Below are 25,278 nucleotides of genomic sequence, written 5' to 3'. Positions count from 1 at the left end.
GAAATCAGTGTGCAGTGGCACATTTGTTAAGTTTTTTTTTTTTTTCCTTTCCTTTCTGTCAGTGTACTGAACTGAACTCGGCCTCACACATGCTCGGCAAATGTTGTACCACTGAGCTCATTTCTGGCTTGTTCAACTTGGGCTTTTATAGAGCCGAAAATTTTGAGCATGATGACAGAAACATGTATAGTTTACTTAATTGATAAAAAGCAGGCTGTTCCCATTGAGAAATTTTAAATCAGTTAATGAAAAAAAAGGAGAAAAAACATTAAAATAAAAAAATGTTATCTTCATTCTATATTCAAGGAAAGGGGCATGTTATTAAAAAAATAAGATTATATATATATATATATGCCTCACAAATAGTTTATATGAAGTTCTATAGCTATAAATAATAAATGAGTAGAATCATACTTAGAAACACTGGATATTTTTTATGATGAATGATTTAATATAACAATTAATTTGCCCCTTGTTATTCATGGGAGATTGGTTCCAGGAACCAGCAAATACCAAATTCCATGAATGCTTAAGTCTCACATCCCTTATAAAAGTGGTTTAGCATTTACATTTACATTATGCACATACTACCATATTCTACAATCATCTCCATGTTACTTATAATCCCAAATACCATGTAAATAATGAATACAGAATATGATTGACTCAGCCGGGCATGGTGGCACACGCTTGTAATCCCTGCGCTCGGGAGGCTGAGACAGGATCGCACGGGTTCGAAGCCAGCCTCAGCTACTTAGTGAGGCTTTCAGCAACTTAGTGAGACCCTGTTTCCAAATAAAAATATAAAAAAAGGGTCTGGGAGTGTAGCCCAGAGGTAGAAAGCCTCTGGGTTCCACCCCCAGTACCACCAAAAAAAAAAAAAAAAAAAGAATATGATTGACTCAATAATAAAAAAAGTTATATAATTTCAGTAGAAAAACATTTTTCCAAATATTTTTTTCATCCCCAGTTGGTTGAACATGTAAATGAAGGTCTGACTATATATAAAAATGTTCATCAGATTATGAGAAGTACTAATCTATTATGATGAAAAATAATATGATTTGTGAAACTTGATATAAAATCATGGAACCTAAATATAAATATAAACAGCAAAAATAGAATGAAATAAGACCCACAATAAACCATTGACTCATCAAATTTGGAAATGAAATGTAGATTAAGGAAAAAACCTTCAATCGTGATAGGATAAGGTGCATTCTGCTGTAATCTTGTTGCAACACTATGAACGCAAATATTAAGGGGCTCAGTAGTAATAATAGAGAAAATTTATTTTTTAAAACTAGTAAAAAACGTTTGCTACCATGTTCTATCTCACCGGAAGGGAACATGGGGCAAAGTAACAACTGATTTCTGTACTCCCAAATACAGTATAACTTGGTTCATCTATTTCACATCAAGTAGGTTTTCTAAGATGCTAAGCACTGTCAGAAGCATTTCTCAAATAATCCTAATTGGAATTATCAATTAATATAAAAAACTAATTTCTTATCTTGTGAATTTGAGTTTTTGATTTGGAGATCTGGTCCTAGAATCAAACTAGGCCTTCAAATCGAGCCTCACATAATCCTTGGCATATGACATGAGCTCAATAAATCTGAAGAATTTTAGATCTGTAGACAGATAAAGGAATTAATATTTCTATTAGTTTTGATCTGCTTTCTTAATATAGAGAGACTATGACTGATTTTATAACTGTCTTTTTAAATGTGCTAGATTAGATCCACGATTTTGGCACCAGAGACAATAATGTTCATAATTTGCCAATAGTGTAAACTCTATTAGTAGTCTGTACATATCTTCCTGGCAAAAATAGTGGAATAGATATATACCAGGGCATAATTCATTCTAGTTATTCACCATAATCAAACAATGTTTGCTGACCACCTACCTAATCAAACAATGTTTGCTGACCACCTATCTAATCAAAAATCCAGTTCACAAATATCTAAGCAGGAAAATATTATTTTTGTATTATTTCAGCATAATCCATTGCAGATAGATTAAGATAGTCCTTTGTTTATATCTTTAATGACATATGTACTCATCCACAGTATCACTTTATCTTTGGAATATTTACCTTAGCATGTTGTTTTTAACTTCATTGTGCATGTACTATATAATACCCATGTGTTTTAAAATGGAACCTTCTAGGTTTTGTAAAAGATACTGAACCATTATGTCCTCTTTCAAAAGGCTCTCTATATTATATTAAATTTTATAAATTATAATTTAAAAATTTATAACATTTTTGGATAGGTCCTATGCCTTACTTTTATAATTTATTGGTACATTGCATGTATACATCATAGGTGAAATGTGTTACATACATATGTACATGTACATTGCATATTTTCCTCTACTTTAATCACTATGATGTATAACAACAAATCACTGATTAAAAAGTGTTAAGAAAAAGATTTGGCTAATGAAAACACAGGCGCTCATGTTTAAAATATCATAGAGGGAACTCATTCTGAGTATTAACATATATTTGTGCAATCCTTTGGTTCATTTGCTAAAAACATTTCTTTATTCCTACCTCATAGGTTTATTTTGAGTAATTAGAAAGCAAGTTGTCTCTATAATAAAAATTATACCAAAAATAAAGAACTAACACTTATAATGTTAAGTTTTACTTTGGTTCTGAGGATTAAACCGAGGGGTTTTCTGCCAGCCCTTTTTATTTTTATTTTGAAATGATGCCTTGCTAAATTTCACAAGTTGCTGAGACTGGCCTTGAACCTGTGATCCTCCTCTCTTGAGACTATCAAGTACTGCAGTAACAGGTGTTTACCACTACACCTAGTTTAAAAAATTATATTAATTACTTTATGTTTAAAGGGTTTTTTGTTCAAAATATGTTTTTCCATTTTATACTTAGTCTAATTTTTAGTTATAGAGCATTTAATGTTTGCATATCATTTCTCTTGTGACAAAGTTCTTTAAGAATACAACTAGCAGGGCGTGGTGGCACACGCTTGTAATCCCAGCATTCTGGAGGCTGAGACCGGAGGATCGCAGTTCGCAGACAGCCTCAACTGCTTAGTGAGGCCCTCCACAACTCAGTGAGACCCGGTTTCAAAATAAATAATAAAAAACAGGGCAGGGGTTGGAGTTTGGAGGTCAAATGCCCCTGGGTTCCATCCCCAGACCCATAAAAAAAAAAATAAAGAGTACAACTAACAATAAAAGATTCAGAACTGCACACAAATGTGCAAGAAGTTTACTTCAGTGACATTTAACTAGAGTTATTTATTTGCTATAATAAATTTATAAGATTGGTAGTTAGATAAGTTAAAATTTCCATATTAAATGTGTAAGAATGCAATAAATAAACTGGACAATAATCATATGTTGCTATGTGTCTGCAACTAATACGCATGACTAGTAATAAATTGCTAAGTAAAATTTACTTTGGTACTGCATGATTATTATGGTACAAATAAGGCCTTAAAAATATGTAAAATCCCAGGCCTGGTGATGCATGCCAGCAATCCCAGTACTTGGGAGGCTGAGACAAGAGGATCTCGGTATACTATAATAAAGCAAAGGCTAAGGGAAATTGTATTTTAACATTATAGTGGAAAACTTTTACTATAATCATGAGAACATATTTATTACTTTCAACTATAGGACATTTTTTCAGTTCTTTTAAGTTAAACTATCATTTTATATATCACAATTACATTCAAATGTCTTTTCTAATGTTTTAGAGACTTTAGATATTTCCTATTAGATAAATGTCAAAATGTATGTCTATATTGGTCTGGGAAGTAATTTAACTCGATAAGAGTTAAATATGGTTGTGTTGGTTCTATGGATTTGATCCAGTAGCACTCTACCAACTAAGCTAAATCCCCAGAACTTAATTAATGAATTAATTAATTTATACTTTAAGATAAGTTCTTGCTGTTTCTGAGGCTGGCCTCAAACTTGTGATCCTCCTGCTTCAGCCTCTTATAGAGCTGGGGTCACGGTTTTGTGCCACTGCACCCATCTGATGGCTTTGTCTTGATAGTGCGGATGAGCTAGATACAGTTAGTAGACAGCATAAAATGTTGCGCTGATGATTTTCCTATTAAAGTATCAGCAAAAATCCTAAAAATGACAATATTATCTCCAGAAAAATATTAGTAATGCAGCAACAGAATATATATGGAATACATTCTTTAAAATATTCAGTTAAGGTATCATATAAAGAGCATTTATATAGTTAAAACACCTGCTGAGACAATAAGGACACATTATCGTTTATAGCATTCTGTATATAAGAAATTCTAATCCTCCCAGGATATTCTTCAAAGCATACATCAAGGATGTGCAGGGGGCATTTTATATTTGAACTTATATGGATTTCCTGAAAACTTGAATAATGATCGCAGAGTAAAACATCAAGGCTTCACAGCTCACGCTCTTTAGGTGAAAGCAATATAATCTTGGCTTTTTGCACATGTTATAAATGGGTCAAAACGCGTTCACATCTCTTATCGGCCCATAGAGTTTTATCTCCCGCATGACCAATACTGCACTGCTATTGAGTTCTTATTTTCCTTATTGCCACTGCCTTTACTTCTCTCCTGTCTTCCACTTATATTCCATTTGTAGCCAGTCACCTGCTCTTCCAATCATTTCCTTCAATCTTTGCTTGTTCAACCAAGCTTTCATTTACCAAAGACTCCAACAATGTCGTCATGGGAAGAATGGACATGTTCCTAAGCTTTTATTTGCTTATATGTATAAAATGACCATATTGAATACAGTATTATATTTAATTGAAATAGTGTCATGAAGCAACAATTTGAGCACCTCATTGAATAATAACACAATATGTTAATTATACATAGGATGGCTGTTATTAATAAATATTAGTGGTCTCACTGTTATTTTTGCTCAAAACCTAGACTTCAATCTAATCATCAAAGAATGTTTTAATTTTCACTAGGTCTTAATGCTGAGACAAAATTGAATTTGATCGCATCTATCAGGTATTGCATGACCGCTGAAAGTGTGTGTTGCCTTTTCAGAAATCTCTCATTCACAGTCACATTTGTATATTTTCAACTTGGTAGAGGAACCTTGTTGCCAACTACCAGCATTCCCGGCCATTTCTTGCCTTTTCTGTGGCAACTGGTTTTAGGCTAGCTTGTGAACTATACGTGTGTGTGTGTGTGTGTGTGTGTGTGTGTGTGCGCGCGTGCTGCACCTCAGCCTTTTTGAAACTGGTTCATTTTTATCATACATCTTCATGAAATTCAGGGTGGTCAGGGATACATGCGCACAGCACCCATTGAGTCCACTTAGAGTTTCTACCCCACGCCACCTCTCTCCCCCTTCTACCATCCTCTGCTCAGCAGAGTGATTGGCAGTGATAAATCTTTATGTGTACATCATGGCCACTGACGTGTTTCCCTCTTCAAGTCTTCATTCCCCCTCCCATCTCCCTCAGGTGGGTCTCCTTCACTAACGTTTCTCTTCCTTTGTCTGGAGTCCCTTCCGGTGTCCCAATTTCTTCCTAGCTTCCACGTATGAGGAAGAATATCTGACCTTTCACATTCTTAAACTGAGTAATCTCACTTAGTATATTATTATCCAGTTCATCCATTTCCCTGCAAATGACATATTTTTTTGTTCTTCTTTATGGCTGAGTAGAATTGAATTGTATATATATCCCACAGTTTTGTAATCCATTCATCTCTTGATGGACATCTGGGTTGGTTCTGTGGTTCAGTAATTATGAATTATGCAGTTATAAGCAGAGCTATGCATGTATTACTTTTTTCATTTTGAAAAATAGGGTCTCACTTAGTTGTGGAGGATAGCTAGAAACCTTAAATCTACAGGTTTTAGCCTCCAAAATTCTGGGGTTACAGGTATGTGTTCACCGTACCTCACTAGTGAATTATATTTTATAGCCTAATACAGTTATAGCGCTGTTTCATTAAAATCTAGAATAAAATGGCCAATCCAAATTTTACAGAAAATTTTTAGTTTTATGTAGAGGTTTAGCAAAGAAACATATAAACAATCAGAAAATACAGATAAAATCAGAAGTAATCGTATAAAGATGTTTTTAAATTTGGTTATGCATTTGAAAGACAGGCAGCTTTAAAATACTGATACCTGAGTCTTCCCTCAGAGATTCTAATAGAATTGGTCAGGGATATAAACCGGCTTTTGCAAATTTTCAAACATCCTTAGGTGATTCTAATAAGCAGACAGACTTGGGAAACAATGCAAAAACTATCTCCATTCATGAGAATCACTGCAGTGAGCAACATTAACTTTAAATGATAAGGCCATAGGCAAGACAATTGACTAATTGAGTATTTGTTATCTACTTGTTTTCAAACCCAACAAAACCCCCCAAATCCTGCCCACTAGGAGCTTTTGTTTGATAAGATTAACTACATTGGTTTCTGCCAAGAATTGAAAATTTTTCTATTGGAAGTAGCTTCTTTGCTCAGATTTCTAATGGGATTTTCTGTTTTTCAGCAGCCATTGCAATTTTATAGCTAATCGGAAGCCTAATGTTTTAAATCAAGTTAATACCAAGGCAACTTTACACAGGCATTATGTAGATGGCATTTTACCATCAATAAAAATGATGCACAATCTGTTATGGAGTTATGCAACAAAATTCTCAGTAATCACTTAGCTACAAAATATGTAACAGATCTCAGAGAGGGTTTCTTTAACGCTAGAGATTTACAGCATTGCCTTCACAAGTGTTTACTATGGAAAACAATGAAGGTCAGTATCTGTGTTTTGTTCTACTACACATCTTGTTCTCAAGAAAATAAGGAGGGTAATCTGTCATGTTAGTAAATAGAAGCATTGTTTAAAGCATTGTGCACTTCAAGGAGAAAACCTAACTCTTAAATCAATGTTTAACGTATATTTGGATAACAATAGTTCTCATTCATAAATATTAAAACAGGCTGTTAAAGGGTATCTAATAAATACTTTAGACCAAGAGGAGTCGAGCATAATGGGAAGGGGGAGGACATTCAAACAAAATAAAAATGCAATGTCTTATATGACTGGTATTAATTGATAGAAACTAAAAATATAGATAGTCTAAATCCTGAGCATAAACACGAGTATAATATATCTTAAATAAAATCTAGTGAGTCCCTTATCTCTAAATGAGTAAGTTCAAATAAGAAACCAAGGAGGTGTAAGCAGGATTCAGTTTTATTCAAGATTAATATTCTATAGAAGGCATTACAGAGAATTAACTATAGGTTGAATTTTTGGTTTACATTTTTTGTTACTTGACAATGAGGTCTTTAATGTCAGAGTCTCTCGCATTCCTTCAGATAGTTTCATCAGCAAGCCTGATTCTGACACATAGAAACCATTTCATGCCCGTTCATTAAATGAATGACAGCAAATATCCATTAAATGATTGCTAGGCTTCAAATGGTTTGCTAGGCATAGGCTACAGGAACTTATAAGACATATTAAATTCTTTATAATTCCAATATTAGACTGTAGACTTATCACTTTAATATCTTTTGGGGGGGCAGTATTGGGGTTGGGACCCAAGGGTATTCTATGTCTGAGCTATCCCCCAGCACTATTTTTCATTCTTTATGTTGAAACAGGATCTCACTGAATTGCAAAGGGCCTCACTACATAGCTGAGGCTGTCCGCAAACATGGATCCTCCTGTCTTAGCCTCCCAAGTACTGGGATTACAAGCGTGCGCCACCATGCCCAGCCACTTTAATATCTTGAAAGCATTACGTTTAGTCCTAGAAACTTTTTAGACAATAAAATAACTCACATGAATGAGGAAGACTATTTTCACAGTGATCTTTAAGAAATGGGGCAGAAATTAATTAGTATACTTAAAATCTTTTAATAAAAGGTCATCTGACAATTTCCAGAGGCTTCCCTGTGAGTCAAGTAGGAAACTTATTTTACATTAAAATTAAATGAATGATATATCAATGTGAGTGAAGAGAATATTCCAATGGTAATATCTATAACTTAATGATTATAAAATATGAAATTTAAAAATAAAAATTTGTTTATAGATTTCTCAGTATTTGGTACAACAACCCCTGATGCCTCTATTGAAGAAACACATATGCAAAAGAAAGCTCCTTTACAATGTAATATAAAAGCGCTTTAGAGGCCAGGTGGTGCATGCCTGTATCCCTAGTACTTGAAAAGCTAAACAGTACTTGAGGAGGATTGCAGGTTCAAGGCTGGTGACTGGTAATTTAGCAAAAGCCTATTTCAAAATACAAAAATAGGGCTAAGAGTGTAGCTCCGTATTAAAATGCCGTGAGTTCAATCTCCATTTACACACACACACACACACACACACACACACACACACACACGAGAGGCCTCTATGTTAACAACATAATATCCATGTTTTATACAAGAAACAGACAAAATGCTTTATTCAGTCGTGTCATATATTGTAAAATTTATATACCTCCACAGGTCTAATCTAATATACTACTCTGGACATTAATGTATTCCTGTTCTAGACCTGAAATCATAATTCTAAATGAACATGTGTGTAATAAATTGTCTTTAAGATAATGAAGAGTTTTTCACACTTGAAAAACATAATAAAGATCCTAGAATACTATTACTATAAATCTCACAAAGTTATTAATGCGAGACTGCAACGAGGATTGGGGCTGTGGCTCCGGGATAAAGCACTTGCCTAGCATGGATGAAGTCATGGGTTCGGTCCGTAACACTGAACAAACTATGGACACTATTACAAGGTGGCCTCATAGCAAAAGAGAATGATGATTACATGCCACATTAAAATAGGAGAATTTGTAGACAGAAGGATCGCGGTTTGAGGACAGCCTCAGCTACTTAGTGAGGCCCTTTGCAACTTAGTGAGACCCTTTTTCAAAATAAAGAACACAAAAATAAGGCAGGGAGTTGTAGCTCGGAGGTCGAATGTCCCTGGGTTTCATCCCCAGACCCACAAAAAAATATGAGAATTTGTAAGAAATAAAAATATGCCTTATTGGCAAAAAGATTGTTTTGAGTTGTTATTTTGAGAAATTACAGGCACTGTAAAAGCTGTGATAAGTTAATATTCTATATGGCAAGTGGATGCCTATAAAGGAAATTTCTATTTGTAAGGATGTTTTCCTCTTTGTACCAGGAAGAGAGAGAGATGAGGAAATCACTTTAGACCCTTAATCAGTTAAAAGTGTCTACTTAATGCTAACTAAATATATAACATACAATTTTTGTTTTATGGTGATTTTTTTCAAATCATCTAATCATTTTTCTTTTGGTAGTGGGAATTGAACCCAGGCTCTCAGATATTCTAGGCATATGCTATATCATTCAAATTCATCTTTAACCCTTTGTTACATATTTTCAGTTAGGATCTTGTTAAGTTTCCCAGGCTGACCTTGAACTTGTGTTCCTCCTGCCTCAGCCTCCCTAGTAGCTAGGAATATAAGTATGTGCCACAAACCTAGCTCTGAAACTCTAATATAAATCAGTCCTTATCCTATGCTCTTCATTTCAGAGAATCATGGGGTTCAAACTAGAAATTAAGACCACTTTTTTGAGATTTACACTAAAGATTACTTATTTATCTGGGTTATATTCTAAATGAACAGGAGATACTGATGTTATTAAACTTCTTTTTGACTGTCTCCTGTAGGTCTGTCTTTTATTACAAGGAGTTCCAGCTAAGAACTCATGAAAGGTGGAGGAGAAAATTTTCTCTCCTCCCCAACATTGGTAAAATACATGTCAATATGACTGCTATGCTCAATGAGCGCTGAAAATGATTGTTCTGTAATGGTGGCAAAATAAAAATAGATTAAGCCTAGTGTTGGTACATGCCTGTACTCTAAATACTTGGGCTGCTGATACAGGTGGATTGAAGGTGTAAGGCCCGACTCAGCATTGTAGTAAGACCATAGGCAATTTAGTGAAGCCCTATTTAAAAAAAAAAAATAGGACTGGAGGTGTAGGTCAGAGGTAGAATGTCCCTGAGTTTAATCCCTAGTACTCCCCCTGCTGAAAACACACAACACACACACACACACACACACACACACACACACACACACACACAGACAAAAGATCATGGAATAATGAAACGTTAGTTCATCCATGAAGAAAAATTCATGATTTAATGCAATAAACAGCAATATTTATTTTTCGAAAGGAGAGAGCTAATCAGATATTTCAGTGTCAATGGCATTAACATTTGTGTGTGTGTGTGTGTGTGTGTGTGTGTGTGTGTGTGTGGTACTAGGGATGGAACCATGGAACCAAGGGGCATTTTACCTCTGAGCTATACCTTCTGCCCTATTTTTTTATTCTTTATTTTGAAACAAGATCTCACTGAGTTGCAGAGGGCCTCACTAAGTAGCTGAGGCTGTCTGCGAACCATGATCCTCTGGTCTCAGGCTCCTGAATGCTGAGATTACAAGTGTGTGCCACCATGTCCAGCTAAAAATCTTTATTAGAAAATGGTTTCCAAAAAACGTTTAGGAAAATATTATCTACTAGTTTATTCTAGAAAATAAATGATCTATTTCAAAGATGTCATAAATTTAATAGTAATAGCATCTATACCACTATTCCTGGAATTACCTAAAACCTGGGCACATCCAGATGTGATTTTTTTTTTTTAATGACCAAGTTCTTAAGTTGTCTTTTAGAAAAAAAACCTTCCAAAATCCATGCAAAGACAGTTTGGGACATGATTTTTAAAAAGGGCTATGCACAGAAGAAGCAAGCTCCTCTGATCAGTGACCTCTGTATCACAAGTTCAAATTCCTCTGCACAGACTATGAAAACCCCTCACAAAAAATATGTTCCCCAAGACTATTAATGTAACTTTGTGGTAGAGTACATGAGACACTTGTGCCAATCCCTTGTACCAAACAAAAAACAGCAAAAAGAAAGAAAGAAAAGAAAAGAAAAAAGAGACATGTGACCATTAAGGTGCATAACTCATTTCATGCCTATGAACAAAACCCTAGAACTGCCCTTTTTTCCCATCCAATTGACAAGCGACTTGTCTTCTTTTCCCTTCTATCCAAATTATAGGTGAGGCAATCTAAGCTCCTGGGCTCTTTGCTGGTTGGACATACAGTAAAGATTTTCCTTTTTGAAAGATTCAACATGTTATACTATTGGCTTCTATGTGCTTTAGGAGTAATCCTTCGTTGTGTAGCATTTCCAAAACGAAAATCTAAATTTAGTATAGAATCATAGCCATTTAATTATTTGGCTGAGAATAGATATATAATTTTTATCAAAGGCATATAGTTTGGGGTATCTATTTCAATTTAGTAGTTATCCAACTAGTTATAGACATCACTAGATAAGCAGTCTAGATTATGAACTGACTCAGACATAAACAGCATTAATGAGCAGAAGCACTGCTTTCCAATAATTTCTAGAAAAAAAAAAAGAAATAGAAAACTGTCCAATCGGTGACGATAGAAAGATTACATACGCAAAAGGATAAATTTGTCACTACACTTAACACTACCGTAAAGCTAAAGACCTAGGAATAGCATATTTGATGCATATTAAAATGTTATGCAAATAAGCTTTTAAACTGCTTCTCTCTTTTCTGCTACTCTGAATAAAATATGGTTACAAAGCCTTTTAAAACCTTGACTTATTTCACTTAAGGTATTGAAGCTATTGTTTCCTGTACATTCAGAACAGGGCACAGAGCTGCAATAAATATGGATGGTTTCATTTTAGAGTGCCTTCAACACTGTGCCACAAATAGTGTGAAAACATCTGTTTTTCAGAGATATAATGGATGAATTTTGATGCTGCAAAGTGAGACAATGCTAGGTGTGAGGGATTAGAATATTTTGATATAAGATTTACAGTATTAAGTAACATGTTGTGTGACCATGTAGTCCCTATCTCTCTTTTGCCAAAGATCAAAGAATACCTTTAGAAAGAAATAAAAAAATTCAAATGGTATAGTTCAGAAAATTGTGATGTTATTAAAGATAATTGAAAATGTATCCAAAGCATCATAATTTATTAAAAATATCCCACTACATTGATTTCTTCTAGAATTCTTTTGTGTGTACCCAAATATGGGATAACAGCAGTCTGAATTAGATCTAAGAAATATATATTTGCATTGAAGCCAGAAGATGCTAAAAGGAAGATTCTTTAAATCCCCATATAAGAAACATTGCTATAACATTTGTAGAATATGATACATTTTTATTCTAGAAAATTTAAAATCAATTTTGTTTGGATTAAGCAAGTTCTACAAATCTCATTAAAATTTGGAAACATCTGTTTATAAAAATTAAATATGATATTGTGCTAGGAACTGAGATACAGACTATGTACTTAGTAAACATTAAGTCAGAATCCAGGTGTGCACATTACAGTTATGTATAGAAATGGGTAAACAGACCTCAGAAATCTTTATGGAAAATGATTTTTAGAAAATTTCCAGGAAGGATTTGAAATAAAGATCAAATGTACCAGAAATATCTGGAGGTTCTCAGTAAAATATTTTGTGAAAATGGTGTAGAAGTTCTGTTTATATCAAGAGAAAAAGATAATCAAATGTAGCAAGGAAATTGTGGTGATGAAATGTTAACTAACAAGCAGCTAATTTTAAGGAAGAAATGGTAATTTGATATTGTTTCTTATTAAATGACATTCAAATATTTTAAAAGAAATAAAGGCCTATTGTACATAGAAAAATAATAAAGAACTAAATATTACATGAATGATAGAAAATATATGAAAACTTACAAAGGGATGTATTAGTGTTATAAAGATGATTTCTGTTTTAGAAAAGTAGAATTTAAATTCATCAATCTAAAAAAAAAATCAGTGTCTTTTCTGTATGACAACCATAAATTCACTAAAAAAAAAATCCAAAAAACAGACTGGTGTGGTAGCTCACACTTGTAATCCCAGTATTTGGGAGGCTGAAACAGGAGGATCGTGGTTCATAGACAGCCTCAGCTACTTAGTGAGTCCCTTTGCAACTCAGTGAGACCCTGTTTCAAAAATAAAGAAAAAAAAACAAAGAAAAATAGGGCTGGAGGTGTCGCTTGGAGGTAGAATGCCCCTGAGTTCCATCCCCAGTACTGCAAAAGAAAACAATACATTCACAATAACCTCAAAAACAAGAAAACACCTAGGAATAAATGTAACCAAGGAGGCAAAAGACCTCTAAAAAGAAAATTATAAAACACTAAAGAAAGAAATTGAAGAAGATCTTAAAAGAGGGACAGATCTTTTTTGCTCTTGGATATACAGAATAAATATTATCAAAATGGCCATTTTATCAAAAGTGATCTGCAGAGTCAATAGAATTTCTATCAAAATATCAATGTCATTCTTCACAGACCTAGAAAATTCTGTCCTAAATTTCATAGGGAGAACAATAGCCAAAGCAATTCTCAGAAATAAGAACTATTCAGGAAGCATAACAACTCCTGACTTCAAATTATATTTCAGAGCTACAGTAATAAAAACAGCATAGTATTGGCACAAACACAGACACACAAACCAATGGAACAGAATAGAAGATAACAATTAAAATGGCCAATAAACGTATAAAAATTGTTCAACGTCATTAGCAATCAGAGAGATGAAAATCAAAACTACCCGGAGATTTTACATAATTCCAAATAGAATGGCAATCATTAAAACACATATTGGGTAAGAGCTAATTGGGTGACGTGTGCATGTATGTCTCCACCATCTTGTATCCCATTACGATGTATGACTACAATGCACCAATAGAAAATTAGAAAAACACAAACAACAAATGCTGGGGAGGCTGTGGAGAAATAGAAACTGTAATACATTGTTGATGGAATTGCAAATTAGTGCAACCACTTTGGAAAACAGTTTGGGGGATCCTCAGAAGAATGAGAATGAACCTACTATGTGATCCAGCAATACCACTTCTGGGTATCTACCCAAAAGAATGGAAACCAACGTACCAAACTAATGCATGCATATCTATTTTCTTAGCCACACAATTCACAATTGCCAAACTATGGCAGCAACCAAGATGTCCATGAACAGATGAATGGTCTACAAAAGTATAGGATATGTACAAAATGGAATATTACTCAGCCATAAGAAGTAAGTCATATGGAAGTGAGATTAGCCAGTCACAGAAAGCAAAGGGTCATATGTTTTCTCTCATAATCACAACCTAGGGAGTAACTGGTATACCAGAAGGTCTTTAGGTAATGGAGGAGAAAGTCCATTGGAGCCAGGGAGATGGTCTAGTAGAGGTGGGGGAGAGAGGATCAATGAAGTAATAACTTCAACCGACACTATGCACATATGTGAGAATATCTCACTATCCTGTATGAGGAAAGGACGAAATGGAGACAGAGCCAAGAGGAAGCCCATCAAGTGCTGTGTGCACGTATGCACCTGTCATGCCCAACCACACTATGATGTGAGACTATTGTACCAATAATAGCATAAAAATAAGCTGCTGAACATTCAGGGCTGGAGATGAAAGTTGAAGTTGGTTGAGAAAAATTGTATAGTTACTCAAGGCATGGGATAAGAAAGCTTATAAGAAAGAAAATAATGACTTTTGAATAATACCTGGAGCCCAACTGAACTGTAATGCCATTAATGTGTAATAAGCTTAATATTCGGTCCAATTTAGTGAGTTTTTAAAAATAAAACACTGTTCGGTGATCTGTGAAGAATCATATCGAAGTCAATCACTAAGCCAAGCAAGGGAGGGAGGGACGGGGAGGGAATGGAGTGGGAATTGGGTAGGGGTTAAATCAGCGATGAGTACATGTTTGTACACACAAGTTTTTTTACCCAAATAAGTTGTATGAATATAAGGCACCAATAAAAAAAATTAAAAAAAATTAAACATAAAAAGAAAGAATGAAACAGCATTTGGAAATTGGCACCGTAGACAATGTAGGAAGCCAAGGACAATGACAACATAGAGAATAGTGGAACCAGGAAGGGATTTATAAAGTGGGGAGGACCTCAGTGATTAGAAAATCAAATGAAAGTAAACCTCACGTTAACCGGACTGAATATTATGACATAGATAATAAAGTTCCGATAATACGAAGTAGGGATTCTGTTTGAAATCATAAAACAATCGCATGAAAATCAAGTCCAAGGGGTGCACACATGTACATATATCCGCGCCAGAGAATCAACTGTAATGCCAGGCAAAAATGCAACAGGAAACTTTAACCTATGGTGACGGCTATATTGGCCATTATAACGCTGAATGTCACGTGCAGGCATGAGTCTTGAATAGAAACGGAATAAACATGGAAGGGGAATCCAAATGGAACAGCATGTCCTACAAATTGCCTATCACTTTTGGTCACTGACCAAATTTTCAGTCACTACCTATTGAGTTATATTAAAAATCTATTTCAGGGCAAAATAAGGTATTAAAAACTGCAAAATTCTCTCACTGTACCAGCATTTCAATGTCCCTAAGAAAACATTTCTAGGGAATATATATATATATATATATAATATATATAATATATATAATGAATATATATAATGAATCTAAATGGGTGTCCTTAGGTGAAAATGCTAAATTAAAGCTCTTCCTGTGATTTAATTTGCCCACAACACTAATAACACTAAATACTAATACAGAAAGCTGGGAAAAGAAAGAGAAGTAATAGAATTAATAATTTCTTCAGATTTAGCCTCATGAATTTGCTAGATAATAATGTTCCAAATAGTAAGATATGAAAAGAATCTTTCACCCAAAGCAAGACATGTGGACACACATCTTTAGGAGCATGCCATTAGAATTAGTTTCAATTTGATTTAACCTTTAAAGACTCATCTTACTGTGCCATTCCATATTCAAATTCCTAAATTAGACCTTTGTGAGAACTTCTGAAGGTTTATCTTCCAAACATTTAAAGATTGTTGAAAAATGAGAGTAGTGAAGAAGTATCTTAGAGACACCAGAAGAATAGATATTTGAAAACATAATCTCCTTAATATTCTCCTTGCCCAGCCACCCTGTCTTCATGTAACCTTGGAGCAAATGTCTACACAAATGACAGGTTTAGGAAGAAGACAGGTTGATAAGAGAGAGTGGCTTTTATTTCCATCATGACTAAAGCTACTCTCTCTTATCCATTATGTTAGAAAGAAAGCACTTTGTAAACTCACCTCAGGCATACATAAAGAAACGGGAAACTTACTCCTTTGAGAATCTCAGTCAGTTCTGTTTCTGCCATCTTCAGTTTAGCACTTTGGTGAACATATTCTTTAACAAACCTGGCCATTTGTGCAAACCCTGAGGGCAATTTAGATTCAGGCTTAACCTAAAATGGGAGGAACCTTGAAGAAAAAAATTCTACCTGGAAATTTTCAGGTTGATCATAAATAATAAAGAAGCCCAGATATCAAATCTGCAAACCGGTTTGTGTTTATACAAGGGCATTTTGAAACGATTGTATGGGTTCAAAAAGTTGTACTTCTCTTTTTCAGTTGAAAATAAGTATTTCTTAAACACCGTTCAGTCACAGGTGGCTGGGTGCTGAAGTGCTGAAATGTGTTTACCTCCTCATTAGCTAATAGCAAGTTGAGAGTCAACTAGTGGAAGAATGAACGGTAGAGTGACATTTGACTTTATTCAGCTGTTTGAATGCCACTAGATTCTCTCTGAATTATAACATTTTAAAAAGAGTAGAGAAAAAAGCTTCTATTTCTGCAATACAAGTCTCTGATTTGGAATCTATAAATAGGTCCTGTTTAGTGAGGCTTCTGAAGTCATTAAAATTTACATCTAAAGAAGCCATTGAGAAATTTCCTTGTCCTTTGATGTTTATAATCTAAGAGATAATAAAGTATTCATCTAGATACTATATTTTTAGCTAAGAAATGTGCTGCTTTACATTTTTACAAATTCAAGATCGGAATTAAATTGAACATAAAGGCCATATTTTATAATTCATTAAAAACTGAATAGGGGAAGTTCAGGGGTTCAAGAGATTAATTCAACTTTTTATAGAAACATTTGCAATAAATCCAAAGATAATGAACATTCTGACACTTAATATATTTAAGTTTATAGCTTCTTGAATTTAATATCCAAAATACCCTTCAAAAGGTATACATTAATGCAATGACCCAAAAACAAAGGGCATCAGAGACCTAATCTCCATGGTGCATGTTAACCCTCCTCTATCCGGCTGGCTGTGAGATGTGTATAGACAGGTGGGAAACTGCTACACACTGCAGCATCATTAGAGTTGACATAAATGCATTCTTAACAAATTACTCTTTGGAAAACTTTTCTTGTACCCTATAACATTAAATATATCAAGGATTATCACAAAAATACAATTATTTTCTGGTAAAAGTAGTATTTGTTTTATAATCTGTAGTTTGGGTCTATTCCCTTTTAAAAAAAATAATATTCTGGACACAGACTACTTGAGGTCAAACCATGGATCTTCTCCTTGTAAGCTGGTCACTTAAGCTCTATACACCACTTTTTGTTCATGTAAATGATCTTATAGGTCACCGTGAGGATTAAATATGTATGTACATATATGCCACACACTGATATTTATTTCTATGTACACGGTATATACATACATGTGTATATATGCACACATATGTACATACATACAGTGCTTGTAACTGAGTCAGCATAACATTATTAGGTTATTTTCTTATATATTATGCTTATTTCGCTATAGAAAGCTAATGAGAAAAGAGGTCAAATGCTCACAATTGCCACATTTTTAATCTTTTGCTATGTTTGAACAAACTTCAGTCTGGTTTATCTCCTTTTAGACTCCTGAACTTTGCTTGGCTCAAAACCTGAGCAGGAACTGACAAACTGTAATGTATCTCTGTCCTCGGCTTCTCCTGGGACCACAGCATAACACTTCCTACTGAACCACAATGGCCGTTCCTCTTCCTAGTCCAGCTTCTTCTTCATCTACTTACCTATGTTTATGCCTCTTAACCATATTAAAGAAAAGACTTTTCTTTGGATGTTGAGACTTTGTAGATTTCCAAGATAAGAGCCTTCTATCTAATACAATAGTGTTTCTTCTCAATAAAATATTTCCCTATATTCAGTTTTGTTTTAATTTGAAAAACAAAATAAAAATCCTCCCCCCCAAAACCCTCATTTTATTGGTATTCACATTATGATTATATTGATATTTTTAATCTACTATTTCATATTGAAATATCATGACCTAGATGTTTTCTGAACTGAAACATGGATGGGTACATTCCAGAGTGCTATATACAGAGCTTCTCACTTAAAAAAAACAAAGAAAAGATCCTATTTACAGAGTCAATTTGCTAGATAAAATTTGCCAACATTTCTGTGCTTCAGATTTTTAACTTTTAAGCTATTGATCAATGGGTCAATTTCAAAATTTACCAGGATTATTGAGAATGTTAGAACATAAATAATTTGTAAAACTTGTATCTTCCTCTTTCTCTTTCTATATATGCATATTCATATATACATATAAATATATTCACACATATATATGTATACACACATAATTACACAGCGACATTTTACTAACCTTGTTTTCTTGCTTTTAATTGAAAAACTCTTGCAGGAACTTTTTTTTCTGGGAGGAGCTAACTTCCAAAAATTTCCTCCAAGGTCACAGTGTTTGTTACTAAATCTAATTTAGAGAGGCATTTTATAATTCTCAAAAAATTTTATCAATTTAACACTCAGACGCTGTTATTTTATCTCTCAAACATTCCAAATTTATTGTGACATTTATTCCAACTCCACTTAGAGGTACTTTCTCACTTGATAAAGACATGTATGGCTAAAAGATTACTCTCTAGCATAGCCTAGAGCAACCACTTGCAAATTTTTGCCAAATATCAAATTTGTCCTATCAAACTGGAATAGGAAATTTATCTTAAAGAGTACACACATTTAAGCTAGAAACATAATGGTGACATTTTATTACTAATAAGGATCATTTCAAGACTTTTGAAATTTAATTTCCAAAATAACTTTTATAAGAATCTACAAGAAAAGTTACTTCTTTCAAACTCAAAACATGGTAGGGAAAGCAAGGCATACTCTATGGGAAAATAACAGTAAACAATTGAAAACATGTTTAATATTAGTGGTGGTGCAAGTTAAATAGGAAGATAATTAGAATTTAATATTATGTATGAGATATTGATTTTGTTTTTGCAGTACTGGGGATTAAACCCAGGGGCCTTCTACCTCTGAGCCCTATTATTTATTTATTTATTTATTTTTTGAAACAGTATCTTATTAAGTTGGGGAAGGCCTCATTAAGTTGTTGAGGCTGGCTGTAAATCTGTGATGCTCCTGTCTCAGCCTCCCAAGTACTGAGAGTACAAGTGTGAACCACGATGCCCTGAGAGCTAGTGTATTTTTAACAGTAGAAAATATTTTTTCTCAAAGACAACTACCATATATATTTGAGCAGAACTTAAATTTTTCACTTTGAAAGATTATGTTCTAAATCTCAGCTTCTCAAAGAATATCATTTTTCAGATTAAACATGTTTTATTTAGTTTGGGTATTCTTCTCTATGATACTGTCAGAAATTTTCATGGTTCACATTCCCTAACTTTTTGCTGTCACTGTTAAAACGTATACTGTCACCAAAATGGTTTCTTTTTTATTGCTCAAATTTATCATAAAACCAATGTATTACCAGAAGATTCACAAAGTGATGCTGTCAACAATATGTTGTGTTGGCACAGTGGGAAAAGAAAATATTGGCAAAAAATAAAATAAAATAAAACTTGAAAATTGCTTCCAGGACTGTGTAAATGGTACAAAATATGAGGACAGCTCAGCTTGAATCTCTTTTAAGACAGAACCACAACATATGTCATCTTAAATACTCACAGTTTTAACTCCATGGAGTAACTACTGGAGCTTCAGGAGTTTACAAAAAAAAAAAAAAATAGTACAACATATTTTGAAATCAATTTTCTTGGAAATTAACCATCTTACCTTTCCTGCCTTTTTCCCCTCAGATTTCCGCTGATTGAGGACAAATTGGAGGCAAGGGAAACAAACAAACAAACAAACAAACAAAAACAAACAAAAACAAAAATCAGCTTAAATCTGGTTCTACAAATACAATTTTTTTTAAAAAAGCATGTCAAGAATCCCTTTGCATTAGTAACACAATTTCATTCTGTTATAACTGTTTTCATTTGTTATATTCTTTAGCGATTTTAGCAAAGGGATATAACAGCACTCTAAATTAGTAATTGTTTTCTCATATTGCATTGCAAATTGCAATATGAAAAGCCCATATAAAAATTTTGATTTGCATAAAACGTTGTTATATTCTTATTCGACACAGACATTCACCAAACAAAAGTACCCTTTCAATTATATATTATCTTATTATGTCACTTATTTCTCATCTATTTTTAAATGAATGGGCCCTTATTTCAAGCATGAACACATTTCTTAATTAAAACAAGAACTAGGCAGGTTGGAAACTTGGAAGCAAATGTAATACATTTATATACTACCCCAAAATACTATCTCTAAAAATGACAAATCAATTATTTTATAATTCTAAGAGAGATATTAATTCAACTGTGTTTATTTTTAAAGGGGTTCTTCTTCTTGTCTTTTTTGGAACCGGGGATCGAACCCAGAGCACCACACTTGCAAAGCAGGCGCTTTGCCACTGAGCTACATCCCAGCCCTCAACTATGTTTAACCGAATTCTTTCTAAAACAATCCGGGTGAAGTCATTTTGTTCATTTTAAGACTCTTCTTCCCAATGACCATTAATCTATGTTTTATGAGTCAAAAAACATTTAGGTTACTTGACCATGTAGATATAGTCTCGTTTGTAGAGAATGACAATACAGCATAGGTAGGAAAAATGTCTATATTTATAACTAACACTGTTCACCAAACTGCTTTTGCCTCAATTTTTGGCCTAGGTTCTTTGTTCTTTTCACAGCAATGCAAAAGTTCTCTAGAGCCATTTTGAATACAAAGAATCACAGAAAATTAGGAAGGTAGATAGAATTTATTCTGAAATAAAACTAAATAAAAATATAAGCATAATAAGAGGAAAAGTACTCTGTATTTTTCTCCAAATACCAGATGGGGTGGGTATATATTTTTTCTGAAATGTTAATATAACTTGAGCTTCCAAAATTGCAATTGAGGTAGGTACCCAGATATAGCCTCACTAACATTATTGAAGAAAACAAAAGTATACTCTTTTTTTCTTTTACTTCCTGTATTTATTTTAAGCTTAAGGTATTCATAGCGTCCATCTATGCTGATTAAATTAAACCATCAGTGCTTCATGTTAAAATTCTTTTTTTTTCTGTGAAAACATAGTCTGCAGATAATGAGTATTTTCTTCCAATAAAGGATCCTTCAATATTAATACCTTTAAATAATCAGTAATTTCATCTCTATTATGAACTATAATCCTTAAAAACAGATTTTTTTAATTTTCAAAAGAAAAAAAATCACACAGACACAAAATCTTAAAATTTTAAGCCTATTTTAAAAGTGCACTTATTGGCCATTTGAGCTTCTTTTGTGAAGTGTCTATTTAGTTCACTTGCCCTTTTTTTGATTGGGTTGTTTGGGAGAAGAGAGAAATTCCCTAATGTATATGATGCACGTTCACTAATATATCAAAGTCAATCAGTAATCAGCCAAACATGAGAAGGAGGGAGGGGGAAGAAATGGGGTGGGAATTGGGGAAGGGCTCAATGAGTGATGTGTGCATGTATGCCTCCACCATCTTGTACCCCATTAAGATGTATGACTACAGTGCACCAATAAAAAATTCAAAATTAAAAAATCAATGATAAGATTCATAACTCAAAAGAGTATTGCTATTGTGACATATATGCACTATCCCAAATCCTTTTTCCCATCACCAGGTTCACAACTTTTCTTCTTTTTTGCTTACATAGCTATATAAATTGTAGCTATTCTCTAACTGTGGCTTCAAGTAGGACATTTCTGGGCATGGCTGCTGTTTACACAGTAGCTGTTTTTCTGAATATAACAAGCATTAGGAATTATTGACCATCAAGACCTAAAGAAGCAAGACTGTAAAACTGAAGTCAGAAATCCTGGAATCTACTTCTGCGCAAACAGTTGTCATAAGGAGAGAAAACCTTACTGAAGAGCAGACACTAGAGCTTATTTTGAATCACTACCTTTACTGCAAATTAGAAACAAAATAGAAAAAAAAATCATACACAGAATACTATGCACTTGATGAGCAGATCTACTTTAAAAGATGACTGCAATCTGGCACAATCATCATTAAATATTTATCCACTGGGTTATGTACAATACCAATTTGAATTGTCCGGTGATCTTCAAGACTTAACTGAGAACACATCAAAATGACACTGATACTCTTCTGTAGGACTGGCAGGGCTAGCTAACGATGGTATCGTTTTGTTTTTAGTACTGGCAATCAAACCCAGGGGATTCTACCTCCCTGCAAACCCCCAGCCCTATTTTTAATTCTTTATTTTGAAACAGGGTCTCACTAAGTTGTGGAGGACCAAATTATCTAAGGCTGGCCTTGAACCTAGAATTCGCCTGTCTTAGCCTCCCAAGTAATGGGATTACAAGCATATTCCACCATGCCTGACTCTGGATAAATCTTTGATTTAGATAATTTTTCTTAGAGATTGAATCTCATTTTACACTGAAAATCTAGGAAATTGCATCTCCTAGAGGGTTATCACTTTATGCTTTTCTAGTATTTCCTGCTATTTCAAATAGAGTTAGTCACTTAGTCTCGATGCTGCTGCTGGTATTATTTCTAAATGTCATTATCAATATGGAAATGTGTATTTCTGTGAATATTTAATATATCCTTAATAAATGTTTGTCTAATGGATGGATAAAGTAGGGAATGGAAGTTTTTTATCTCTTTGTGTGTATCTGTTTATAACATAACAAATCAGAAGCCCATAAAGTCAGGTGTGATCTACCTTCTTCTAATATGCATTTGAACATTAAGTGTCTAGATGTATTACTAAAGAAAAATAGCATTAAATATTATTAAAATATTTAAATAATCAATATTTTCAGATATTAATTTTAAACATTATTAAATATTATTTAAAATATTAATATTCTGATTACAGTACCACGTTGAATTAATTTTACTTGATTTAAATTTACGTAACTTCTAAGGCCAAGTTTGCTTAGTTTTGTTAGACTTAAACAAGTAGCATTATATTTTAGAATTCTATTCAGTAATCTACTTAGGGGGTTGGTGGCTTTAAAAATAAAGGTACTAATAATATGAAAAATAAGCTTAACTCCTTCTCAAGATGTTTACTTATTATCTCCTTTATAAGATGTAAACTACCATTTTAAGAGAACCTATTCATCAAACCATATCTAAAAATTTCCATTGCCTTATTTTGTTATGTTTTTCTAAATTTGAGTCGGGCAGAAAGATTGCATAGACACTATCTATAAAACAGTAAAGATAATGTAAAGATTGAAAAAAAACTCAGAATTCAGTCCTGGTTGAATAAGTACCTGTTTGTTCTTCTTCAACAAAACTTTGAAAGATTATATATTTCCCTCTTATACAAATCCAGGACATTAACTACATTCATTGATGATAATGATGGTGACAGTGGTCACATCAGTTACAGAAGAATACTACAAGCATCATCATCACTGCCATCATCAACTTTCAATTACTGTGTGAGTAAATCATCATTCCCATTTCACAGATGAGAATAGTGTGGAACAAAGGATTTACAAACCTTACTTAGTTTTCTACTTGTGAGGAACGGAGCTTGAATGGCAAGGTACATGGCAGCAGGCTTGATTTTAGATTTTATAATAAAGCTATATTCTCAATGCTTAACAATTTGCCTGGCACAAAAAATCTTCAATAAATACTTATAGACCGAATTAAAGAATCTATGGTCCTCTGCCCTCTAATTTTGTGACCATAATTTGATCCAGTATTTAAGAATTAATTATAAATAGTGGTCAAGAGCATAAACTTTGGAGTCATACTGAGTGGGTTCAATTGATGGCTTTACCACTTACTATGTTACCCCAGGCATATTTCTTTTTGTCCTTTTACCTTAGTTTCATCGTGTGTGGAATGTAACAGAAAGAGTTTCTACTTCATAATAACTATAAGGAGGTTTAAATGAGCAAACTGACTGCTTCAAACTTTATCTGCCATTAACTAGAGTCATACCTGTGCTAGCCACTATTAGTGGGAATTAATTAATCCTCTTTACTGACATGTAATTTATATACCATATAACATGCCCATTTAAATGATCAAGTCAACATTTTTAGAATATGTGGATACGTGTAACCCTAACTGCAGCCAAGTTTAGAATATTCTCATCACTCAAAAGAAACCTCAGATTCTTTAACTTCTATCCTTTATGTTCCTATTCCCCTTTCAGCCTTACACAACCAATAATATTTTTTCTGTTTCTATCAATTTCCCTGTTCTGGACTTACAAATGGAATAATATAAAACATGGCCTTTTTTGACTGGATTCAATCACAATAGAATAATTTTCTTAAGGTTCATGGTATAGCATGTCTTAGTAATTTATTCCTTTTTATGGTCAATTAATGTTGCATTGTAAATACCACATTTTGTTTAAACATTCATTCATTGGTGAACATTTGGTTTGCTGGCACATTTAGGCTCTTATGAATTATGATGCTATAAACATTCATGAGAAAGTTTTTATGGGAACATATGTTTTTATTTCTCAAAGGTATGTACTTTGGAGTGGAACTGTGGGTCATATGTTTAATTGCTTGAGAAACTTCCAAGTTGTTTTCTGAAGAAACTTCTCCATTCTCCATTCCCTCCAGTAGTGCAAGTATATTCTAATTATATATATCATCACCAAGTTGGCAACAGATTACTAATTTGTTAACTTTATAATTAAGGACCACTTCTGCCTAAATATTTTAAAGACTGTATACTGACATCTAAAATTGGTTTAGTTATATTATTAGATTGTGAAGAATAACTGTTCTACTATCTAAGCTGAATAAAATATCCCATGGTAAAAAGACACCAGTGAACAAATGGCTGGACTCATCCCTTCAAAGAATTGAAAAGTCATCTGTTTTTTGATATGAGACACTCATCATCTGATATACATATTTTAAATAAAAAATCCTCTCTGTTAAAGCAAAAGGCTCTTTTAAAATCATAGTATTAAATCCAAACCACAATACATCATAGCTAAA

At 33.5% G+C, this 25,278-nt stretch overlaps 1 protein-coding gene across 7 annotated transcripts in view; it reads right to left on the bottom strand.

Annotated features, from left to right (window-relative positions):
- The window catches only part of PCDH11X (protocadherin 11 X-linked), a gene marked incomplete at both ends in the record, with an annotated part of 600,787 nt that overhangs the window by 278,634 nt on the left and 296,875 nt on the right, over positions 1-25,278 (bottom strand). For 2 of the 7 annotated variants that reach the window (XM_080719418.1, XM_080719419.1), the window contains one exon: positions 20,017-20,046. The exons of 4 other annotated variants lie outside the window; for them this stretch is intronic. In XM_080719418.1, coding sequence (XP_080575544.1) covers positions 20,017-20,046 — 30 coding nt within the window. Of the gene's footprint in view, positions 1-20,016; positions 20,062-25,278 lie in introns of all 7 variants that reach the window. One more of the 7 variants, XM_080719417.1, reaches the window with a different exon arrangement.

This window comes from Muscardinus avellanarius (assembly GCF_963383645.1).
Source record: "Muscardinus avellanarius genome assembly, chromosome: X".
NCBI classification, from domain to species: Eukaryota; Metazoa; Chordata; class Mammalia; order Rodentia; family Gliridae; genus Muscardinus; species Muscardinus avellanarius.
The sequence above is the reverse complement of the archived record's forward strand: the minus strand, read 5'-3'. Positions and strand labels throughout refer to the sequence as shown.